We start from the raw sequence: 11,091 nt of genomic DNA, 5'->3' as shown, positions 1-11,091 counted from the left end.
TCGTTACTTTCTTCTCGGCCCATTAACCTCAAAGAAATGCAGATTCTCGCTTTTTCCTTCCCGTCTCCTTCTTCCCTTCCTATGCAAATTCTCTCGATTTTAACATCCCGGCCCGCCATTCTTACGTATTTCAAAACTATTGTTTATCTTTCGTTCCGTTCGTTCATTTCGCGGGATAAACGTAAATGGCATAAATTAAATTAACGACGCGATTTTTATAACGGACAAACTTTGCTTTCGCGTCCCTTTCCTCTTTCCTCCTTTCCTCCCTTTCGCGCCTTTTCCTCGCCAAGTCGACGTTATTCGTTTGCGATGGGCGAGGCGAGGAATAGAAAAAGGTAAGAGGACTTTGCGCCGAGAGAAATATGTTAATGTAAATAGGAAAAGCGGTTTGCAGTAGTTGGCTAAAGTCTCTCTCTCTCTCTCTCTGTCGGGCCGCATAGTGGTAGTTTAATTAGGAAACAGGCGAAAGCGAGCGGCGGACGTTTACACGGTTTCGAGATCGACAAAGCCGAAAACAATCGTTGCCAATGTCCTTGGAGCCCGCAGGCTTTGCCGGAGAAATTAATCGGACGCCGTGGCGGAGCAAACGGCAAGCTTCGCATTTGCTCGCGCCCGCCCGACCAAGTCCAGTCCAGTCCGGTCCAGTCCCCTGTTTTCCTCTATTGCTCCGTCCACGACCGCGACACAATGCACTCTCGACACCGCTCTAATTTGCTCCCGAGATACCAATTATCGATTCGTTCGATCGATGAAAACTACGCTCCGAATTATCCCGCGTGTATACGTTACGGCCATGTTTTTCCAGCATCGATCCAACGAACGAGCATCCGTCCCGTTATTTATCGGCCGTGTATCACGCGATTTATCCGCGAAAATCGCAATTTAATTACACGATCGATCGATTTTTGCCGAAAGTTTGGTCAAAGTTATTTGGAAACGGTGACGGCCGAATCCTCGGTGAGAGCGCACCTTTGCCTCCGCGATCCGTGTTTCAATGCCGAGTCTAGGAACAATGCGCTCCAATAACCGAATGTATCGGTATTCCAATTGGGTTTCGAGATACCAATTCGTTTAACCATTCACTTCGGTAAATTGTCGGCCGTCAACCTACGAATTAAAAAAATACAAAACGATACTTTCAACAAGATTCGCGTTTCATCGATTATTTATTCACTTTTGTACTTTGGAAATTGGGTTTACCGCGTTTTACACTCGTCGCTCGTGCATAAACGATCGTGAAAAATGTCGCGCGAATTAAATCGAACGATGCTTAATTTAATTTCGTCATCGTTGATCGATTATATCGATTTTTTCCTTCTTCTCTCTCTCTCTCTCTCTTTCTCTCTCCAAATTTTTACTTACTCGTCGTATGCGATGCAACGTCCGCGATAATATTTTGACCCGTTCCGACGAAAGATAAATGTCGTTATACGTGTCGTAAAATTCAAATTTAAATTGTCCCGTACAAGATTAAAAGAGATTCGGATTTATTCTAGAAATAATGAAATGAAATATACAAAACGTTAATACCGGTCGTGATCATCGATTTATCGTCTGTTATTTCGTCTCCAATCTGTATATACATATATACGTGTATGTGTATACGAACGCGCAAAGTAATTTACAGCTCGATCGATTATATATTCTCCACTCAATTTTTTATCGCGCACTCTCGATGGATCGCACTCGATAGTTGTACGACCAACCACGCGTGCGAGAAGAATGTTTCATATATATATATAAAATTGGAATAATTTCGCGAGGAACGAAAATTAGTGGAAAACTTGGCTTTTTTTTTTTTTCAAACTTGTTTCGATTCGTTGCGATAATAAACCGTATGAATCGCGTACCGTGGAAAGCGCGTAGAGCGCGTCATAAACGCGTCGTTAAAAAAGTTATAACGAAAAATATAGGGAACAAAAGGACAATTATATATATAGAAAAAAATAACAAATTTTAGAACGACGCTTGTGCGACTTTCGATCGTGCGCGGCGATATATATGACGCGGCGAACGGGATAACGCGTTCCCCTCCCACCACGGAGAGAGTTGTCGCTTTTTTTCCTAAAAACTGATTTAACGTCAAACTCTGAATCGTAACTTTTTTTTGTCGGATTATACGAAAGGGCGACGGACGAGGGAGGCGAGAAGGTGAGAACAGCGCGGAGAGTGGTTTCCTGAATTTTGCATACACTCGACGCAAGCAGCTGTACAGGGTATGCAGACACGCGATGCGGGAATGTTGCATACGACCTTAATTTGGGAAACAGGTCTGCAATCTCGCAGTTCCCGTTTCGAATCCACCACCACCATCACCACCATCATCGCCGTTGTCGAAGGTTTCAGGGTACATCGATCATCGTCCACCACCCTCCCGAAGGAATCATCCCCGCCAACGAATTACGTTATCCACCTTATTAGTAAATTTCGTGGCGCTGAACAATGTTGGACGAGACTCGCTTCGCTTGGCTACTCTTCCCCTTTGATCGTCGACCGCGGTGAAATTCGGGATAGGCGCGAAAGAAGAAGCGAAGGAGGCGCACCTCCCCCGGACCGAGTTAATTACCTTTCGGTGTATAATCTCCACGGCTTTGGACCACACGCGCACGTTTATTGCACGCAGCTGGATGCATCCTCGGCTTCTCCATCCCCTTTCGCTTCCGGACCTGCCCTTTCACCCGTATCCCTTCCGACCGACAACCTAACCAGAGAGGATTGGAGATCCTCTCTTTGTTCTCCGATTTCATGACCGACCATTAATTCATAACCCATTTGTCTCCGCCATTCGATCCTCCTCCTTTCTTCTCTTCCTCTTGCGCTTAAAACGCATCCTATCGATAAACCTTTCCTTCCTTCCTTCCTTCCTTCCTCCCTTCCTTCCTTCCTCCCTCGTTGCCCCCGTTTTCGCCGAGGTTAACTCGAGCCGTCTCTCAGAGAAGAATACGAGGAAGGTAGGAGGTCAGTCTGTGCCCCGTCCCAGTTATCTCGATGCGCGGGATCAGGATTCGCGAAACAGTCCCTCGGCGTTAACTAACCGTCTCGAAACACGCGTACGAGGAAACGAGAACGTGCAAACGTCTTTCCCTTCCTCCCTCGAGACGCGACAGTTTATTTCGTAACGACTTCGAGTGTTTTTTCTCCTCCACGCCCTAATTATCTCTCCTTTCTTTTTTTCTTTCTTCATTACAGTTGGCGAGCAAGCGAGTTAAGTAGATACAATTAACGACATTTTCACGTATCTTCATCCAGGCCGATCATTTGTAACAACGAAAGATTCGATAATACGAGTTTATTCTGATTCGTAAGATTCATCTGGGATCGATTGTAGTAGGTCGTGTACGAGCAAGAAAGTACGTAAAAGTTTTGGAACAATTCTTAAAGGAACGTAGTTTTGTTGTGATTCTTTTTTAGTAATTTAGTTTTGCTTCAAAAATAAATCGGGATTTTTTTTCTTCGGAGCGCGTCGCTTTTTCCGTTTCGTATCAAAAGGAAGGTTTCTGTCGCATAGTTTGAATAGAAATATCTCGTTGAAATTTTGCATTATATTTTTTAAAATTTATTTCGCGTTTTAAATTTTATCGTATAACATTTTTTTCGCCCCGGAACGATACAAGCATCGTCCAAAACGATAAGTACTTTAACGTTTTAAAACAACTTATTTACATTACATTTAAATATTTCGATATTCGGATCGGGGAGAGAGTCGGGTGAAATTTTCCATAATTATGAACCTGGTCGGAAAATGAGTCTTTACAAAGTAGAATGGGCTCGCCGTGAAAGTGCAGGGCGAAACTTACGATAAACAGTTGAGATCGCTCGGCCGATTAGGCTTTCGAAAGATTAAGTTTTCGGAAAGATGAGCAAAGTCGTTTCGAGAAATGACAAAATCAGTTGGCTGGCGAAGAATATTTTTGGGAGAAACGAAAGACGAGTCGTCCTCTAATTTTTTCCTCCTTCTTCGATCGAAGAAAACGATTCGGAGCGAGAAGCATTCGCAACCTACGATTAACGCGAACTTTTAGAGATATAAATAAATCTTCGAGCGCGTATCGAGTTATATCGAAGACTTAAGACGTTTCCATTATTCGATAATTCAATAACACCCAATACGTTCAATTTTTGCTAAATTTTTCGGAACATACGTATATTTACGCATGGAAAGGATCGGGAGGGAAATCACAGTATTTGAAAGTGAGAAAGAAAATTAAAGAGGTGATAGAGACGAAAGTCGTGACCGTTTGCACGATTAGGTGGGAAAGAACGCGAAGAAGAAGAAGACAAAGGAAATGTATATGGAGTTAAACGCGGTATCGAAGGGAGAGTCGTCATCGAAAGATGGGATACGTTGGAAATAGGAGAGGAGATGGATGGATGGGCGAGAGGGCGCGAGGGGCGAGGCTAGGCTTGGCTAGTCTGGGCGAGGTGAGGCGAAGCTTGATAGGGTGGGTCGTGGGGATAGCGTGAAACGTGGCGGACGATTTGAGAGGGCCGGCGGCCGGCTGACGCTGAACCCAAGGGCTGAACCGTGGAGTGGGGGGCGCGAAAAGCGTCGCGACGCTCCTCGGTAGCGGCACGAACTAAAAGTCCGGGCGGCACGACGCGCCAGTATTCAGCCCGCGACCATCGCGAGTGTACGCGTAACGCTTGGTATTTCGCCTCGCCTCGCCTCGCCTCGCCTCCTTTCTCGTTTCGTTCGTCCAAAAGTGAATTTTTATATTACGTGCATACACGTACACGTACACGTACACACACACATATATATATACATCGGTGAGAAGAGCGAATTCATCGATCCTCCCTCCGATCTTTCCTTTTCGATTCTTATCCTCCCTTCCCCCTTCCTCTTGCCTTCTATCTTCTTTATTTACGTCCGACCGACGCAAACCGACACATTGCTCTATCCAACGCTCGTGAAAACAATTCGACCCCTCGTTAATCTTCTCCCTCGTTTTTCTCCGCATATTCGTCTAACGGGTAAAAACGGGGGGAAGGAAAGAGAAGGACGGGAATCTTCGATCTTCCGTCCGATCTCGTTCGACTTTCGAATCGATCTCGTCCCAATTTCTTACGTCTTTTCTACGCCCGATATCGATCGAAAATTCGGCCCTCGTTTATCAATATCGTAACGTAAGTACCGTTATCCCGATTTTCGTCCTTCCCCTCTCTCGTGTATCTCTCCTCGCGTCTTCTTCCCGTAACTTTTTCTCTTCTCTTTCTAAATCGGCCCAACGTATCTGAAATTCTCATTTTACCCTAATAAAGTGTATTTTCTTTTACACTCTTCTGGACTCACTTTCCGAGCGGGAGGGAGAAAGGAAAAAGAAAGATCGATTCGATATCGCGGATCGGTTCGATCCACGCTCGCACGCCGGGATATCGTCATAATATTTTGACGCGATACGACGAGGGAAAGTGGCGCGTTACGATGTTTCGTTTCATCGTCCCGTGACCTGTGGTGAATTTTTATTTTCATTCGTTCCATTTATCGAAATCGAACAAGTACGCACATACGTGACTCGGATACCACACGTACACCCTTACCGTGATTTCGTCCTCGTACGAATCTTACTCCACGTTGAATCGTTGCGTTGGGATCGGGTAACAGGACCGCCGCTGCGGCTTAACGAGTTCAACGAGTTTTTCTCGGTCGACCGTTCGGTAATTGGGGATCTGGTGGCACACGGAATTTCCACCGATACGATACTTTTATCGACGAATTAATTCGTATTGATTCGCTGTGGCGGAGCACGCGAAAAAAAGAGAGGGAGAGGGGGGAAAAACCCTCGTGTTTTTTCGCCACACGAGTCGATGACATTGACGAGTGTTTTCGAGATATATATTCGAGGTACGGATCGTAAGAGATCGCCACTCATTTTCGTTACTCATCTTCGTAAACAACGCTCGTGATTCGCGAATTTAACCAACAAAATGGCGAAGGCGTTGAAATTCGCACGATGATCGAAAGAACACGGCGACCGAGCATTACGGAATTCTAGAGGGCGTTGAGTCTCGCGTGTCGGTGAATAAATATTAACGACTATCCGACGAGTTGGAAAGTTGAAAAACGATATTTCTGTTATTCGAATGGAGAGAGAGAGAGAGAAAAAAAGATGCGTGTTTAATAGCTTGGACGATTACAACTCGAGCACTCTCTTCCTCGAACGAAGAATTCAAAGTCGAATCGTCATCGAAGTTTTAGCGAGTTTCGAGTGAATCGGATAAAATTTATTTTCCGTCGCTTTGCTTTCAATTATTAAACAGAATTATTGATACCGAGCGTGAACATTAGCGAGCATCGCGAAAGGTGTTATCGCGAATTGGAAAAAAAGATCCACTTTCCATTAAACAAATTGCTTCCCCCGATGTGCAAATATTTAAAAGTATCCACCTTCGAGCGAGGTGTCGAGGAAGGTAAGGGATCCGTTTAATTTTCGGTTCAAAATTATCGTTGATTAAATTTCGTATCCGACTAATTAATTAATACGTCGATCCCACTTTTGTCAATTTTATATAACGAAAAGCGTCGTTATACGAAGATTACTCGATTATACATGTTGAAACATGTACGTAGATCGGAAGGCAATAACCACGCACGAGCATTGCAAGAATTCGCGTTAATGGGCGGTGGGAGAATGAAAATTGTCGGATGTTTCCCCGGTTGTTAAACAACCCGGCAGGACGCGCAACGTTTCCTACGTTAGGCGACGAGCAAAGTCCCTCCGGGCTGGTGGGCGTATTAGCAAATTCGATTCGATGTGGTAACTTGGCCCAACCAGCAGGGAGGGAGGGGGATAATGCGAGCGACGACCGCGTTTAATAAACTTTTTTTCGCGCACGTGGGAGGATGAGCCCTTTGCGTCGGAAAAAAAAGGAAGGAGGGAAGAAAAATATCACGCGTGCGGGATAAAAGAGAAGAGGGAAGGAACTCGTGTTTCTTCCCAAAGATCGGAAACTTTCTCGAGATCCGGTAAATTCATTGATTCCTACTTTCCGACCAATCAAAACCTCTTCTATTCGTGCCAAGTTTTAAAACTGTTGTAAAACTCGATCCAAAGACGCGAGGAGGGAAGCGAACTCGATTCGATGGAGTAACTCGAGTCGTTACAACGTAGTCTAAGATTATTCTCAAAGGAGGAGAGAGAGAGAGAGAGGGATTCGGGAATCAAAGGTATCGATCTCCAGATATGCCTCCTTCCACCTTATTTATCCACGAATAACGAACGACGAAACGGATAAAAATTGCTCGATCGCGTTTGATCGTTGCTTATCCGCCGCTAACCGTACGAGAGGACGGATAATAAGCGTATTCGGGACGAAGATTGGAATGGAAAAAGCGAAACGCTGCGGTAAATGTCGTTTAAAGCCGGGGGATGGGAAGTTGGACAGGGAGGAGGTTCATGCGATTAATCACTTAGCAGTTTTATTCGATTACCCGCGTTCCTACCGGGTCCAGGATGGCAGCAAGGGGGCGACTAGGAGGAGGAGGAGGAGGATTTGGGGTGGCTAGCGACAATGGCGCAGGTTGAAAGGAAAGTTAGAGTGGAAAAGGAGTGGAGGGAGCGCAGAAGCCTCGCTAGTGGTATTTGATTTGTAAGCACAACATCGGCGTTAGAGTCGCGCTATAAGGTTGCACGTCGAGAGAGAGAGAGAGAGAGATACGCGCCGTGTTCATCAATCATCGGCGATAAAATCCATGGAAAGAGTCGATGCTGCCTTCTCGATATGCCAACGGCGTATATTCGTATCCGTGTATCCGTGATAGAAAGAAAGTGGATAAGGAAAGGGGGGAGGGGGAAGCGAAGGAGCAGCGCGCGACGAGAGAGAAGAAGGAAAGGGGGAGGGCGATGTTCGTGGAGCGATCGGTCCGATAATTAGAGTCGATATCGATGTATTACCAATTTTTCCTCGCCTCTTCTTCTTCGTCCCACGTGATTCGCTCGATTATTATCATCATTCTTATATTCGTACATACATTCCTGTCCAAAATATTTGTTTTCGCCGAGGATAGAGTAACGCGCGAGGTTGGTGATGGATTACAGGATTAATGGTAAATATGGTTTGGTATTGCAGACTAGAAGAAGAAGAAGAAGAAGAAGAAGAAGAAGAAGAAGAGTGAGTGTTGATGATCGTAATATCGATGTGAGGGAAGAAAAGTGAGGATAAAAGAAGAATCGATAAGGGAGAGAGAGAGGCGGAAATCTGGCGAAACGTGAACGGGCGGGTGATATGAGTGAATGCAGGATCTTTCGTGACGTTAAATGATCGAGTTACGGCTCGGTCGAAACGAATCCCGTCGATTAACCGGCACGCGATACCGCCACGATTAAAACGTGCCCGCTTCGTCCTCTTCCTTGCTTGGTGCGAGAAACCCTCCTCCGCCCGGGATCGCGTGAAAAGTGAAACAAAGTTGAATACGAAAAGAAGGGAAAACGGTGTGGCCGAGCAGGAAAGGAAAGTTGGAAAAAGGAAGAGATGCGGTGTCACCTTCTTTTCCCCCTTGTCGCCGCTTTCTTCCACGCTCTCGTCCACGCTCAAGGTTAGTCCTACTAGTCATTCGTATTCCCCTATACGTATATATATGTATATATACTCTTTTGTCTCGCCTTTCAGTCTTCTCGGTCGCCATCCATAAAATCATCGCGCGATCTTCCTTCAAATTCTACTTCTTTCGCCAATATTTGTCTACGTTTTATACGTACATGTATATGTATACGCGTTAAGAAGAGCAGCGACCGAAAAGTCTAAAACTTTAACGCTGCTTTGAATCCATACCACCAGTTTTACCACTTTTACGTGTTATTCGTCCGATCGATCCCTACGAACGTTTCGATTTTGACCTATGCTCGCATTACGTTCCTCGAAAGCATTTTTATTCCCGCGTACACGTTGCCGGCCCTCGTAAAACCCGATCAAACCTACGCTTTTATACGTTTCGCGTGCGTACGCGCTCGTGACGGAAAGATAAAAACATTGACCGTCGACCGGAAGAATTTTTTCCAACTTGGATCGATACGCTTCCAGACTCTTTCAGATTCTACTTACCAAGTGCAAAAATTTTCGATTATTTATTGTTATCGTTGTACGCAGCGAAATAAAAAAAAAAGGGTGGAATTTCAATTTTCGAGCAGAAAAAGATGGATGGAAAAATTTTAGTTTGGAATATTCCTTACCCGGCAATTTTTTATGTTTCATTTTTACGGTAATTACAATTAATTTGATTCGAGAAATAAAATAACGGAGACACCGCCCCTCTTTGGTATTAATTTATTAACTATGCGAAATTGTACTTTGAAAATAAACAAATGCTGTGAAATTGATTCGATATTATCACTCGATATTGCATTCGTCTGTGTGAATTGATATATGCGTACGTGTAAGTACGTATCTACATCTATCGCATAATACGAATTAATAGAGTATTAATTCAAATTAAATTTCAATACGCACTTGCATACACTTCGTTTCAATTTTGTCTTATACGTATATATATATATATACAAATTTGTCCTATGTCCATCAAATTATCAACAGACATCTTGTACGATTTATTCGAACGTATCGTTTCGTTTAGAACAACACGGGCAATGTTTTAATTACGTAAAATTATACGTGCATGTATAAAGAAAAGAAAGAAAAAGGAAAACGATCTTTGATATCGATTCTTTATTGAGACAAAAAAAAGAAAAAAGATACATTCTTCGAATAATAATTCATCTTTGTACAGAGATTCAACGAAATTCGGTGATTTTTCTCGTATCAGGTGGCACGTATCTATTGTTACGTGCTATCATTTATCATACTTCGACGATGCACTTGCTAAAAACAACAACATAATTTTTTTGTCTCCTCTTCGTCTTCTTCTTCTTCTTCTTCTTTTTCTTCTTTTTCTGCCCCCTCCCCCCTTTTTTTAGAAAAACTACGTTTCGAAACAAAACGAAGTTTCCGTGCCACTCAACGTGACGAGCAATAATGCGAGAAATTCTCTTTTTCTTATTCTCCGTTTCATAGCCGAGAATTTAGTGCTCCAGTTAAAACGGAAGGACAGGAAATAATTAACGACACGAATATTCTTTTAGCGATAGGAGCTTAAATATGTTTTCATTCGAATATGCATATCAGATTTTCGTCCTAAATAATAACAATGCTTTCCGATATCTGCGTAGAAACGCGAGCTTCTTTTGTTTCCCTCGTGAAATGCTCTTTTTTTTATTGAAATGACATTCGTAAATGGCAGATTCGTTTCGAATACACGTATATCTTTAGGAATCTTCATTCTCGATTGAAATTAGCCCGCGTTATTATTTTTTTCGAAATACAGAAAAATACGAAAACTCCATTCGCCGACATTCGTAACAATAGATCCTGAAATAATGAAATTCTTACCGCGTCGTCTCGTATTTGTCTCGTAAGATACATTTTTTCTTCTCTTTTCTTTTCTCTTTTTCGCTAATTATTTTTTCTAAGCTGCACGCACACATTTATCCGTATTTTAAACACTCGTAGACCGAATATCGAGTCTCTTAAAATATTTCATCGTTTAAAAGTGCACTTAAGATGAAATGTTTCGCTGTTCATTTTGAAACGCTTTTACTTCGCTGCTTCGTGCGTTAAACGATGAAATATTATTAAAACAAAAAAAAATGGATAACCGAAAAAAACCGTTATAACAAATAAACGTACGCTGCACGATGGTTAACGATCGTTAAGATAGTCGTGGCGATCGATTTTTGATACGCCTCCGTTTATAAATCGTCGACGATCTTAAATAAATAAAAAATCTTTCCTAAAAAAAAAAAAAAAAAAAGAACAAAGAGTATCGGCTGTTCAACGTTCAGGATTGGCTTATAATACGCGTATCGAAATATATAGAAGTCGAAACGTTGATTAAAACGATACACGGTGAATCATTGAAACACGTTGATCGAATGCTATATGAATAATACATTAACCGATAATTCATTTTAAAGAAAACAACTCGTCGTGTTTTATCATGCTTTATCGCTCGTGTACATCTCTCCCTCTCTCTCTAAAAAATAAAAATATCTCTTTGTGAAATTTTTCTATAAATTTGAACGGAGCATCGTTCCT

General features: G+C 43.0%; 1 protein-coding gene across 5 annotated transcripts in view; it reads left to right on the top strand.

Moving 5' to 3' along the window:
- The first annotated feature begins 4,604 nt into the window (after positions 1 to 4,604).
- LOC107997378 (synaptogenesis protein syg-2) overlaps positions 4,605 to 11,091 on the top strand; it is a 51,780-nt gene continuing 45,293 nt past the window's right edge. For 2 of the 5 annotated variants that reach the window (XM_062086111.1, XM_062086109.1), the window contains exons 1-2: positions 4,605 to 4,773; positions 8,074 to 8,539. In XM_062086111.1, coding sequence (XP_061942095.1) covers positions 8,476 to 8,539 — 64 coding nt within the window. In that variant the 5' untranslated portion in view covers positions 4,605 to 4,773; positions 8,074 to 8,475. Of the gene's footprint in view, positions 8,540 to 11,091 lie in introns of all 5 variants that reach the window. The other 3 variants (XM_028666519.2, XM_062086108.1, XM_062086110.1) reach the window with 2 other exon arrangements.

Source organism: Apis cerana, linkage group LG15 (genome assembly GCF_029169275.1).
Source record: "Apis cerana isolate GH-2021 linkage group LG15, AcerK_1.0, whole genome shotgun sequence".
In the NCBI taxonomy this organism is placed as follows: Eukaryota; Metazoa; Arthropoda; class Insecta; order Hymenoptera; family Apidae; genus Apis; species Apis cerana.
Note: the sequence above shows the minus strand (reverse complement) of the source record. Positions and strands in the feature narration are given on the sequence as shown.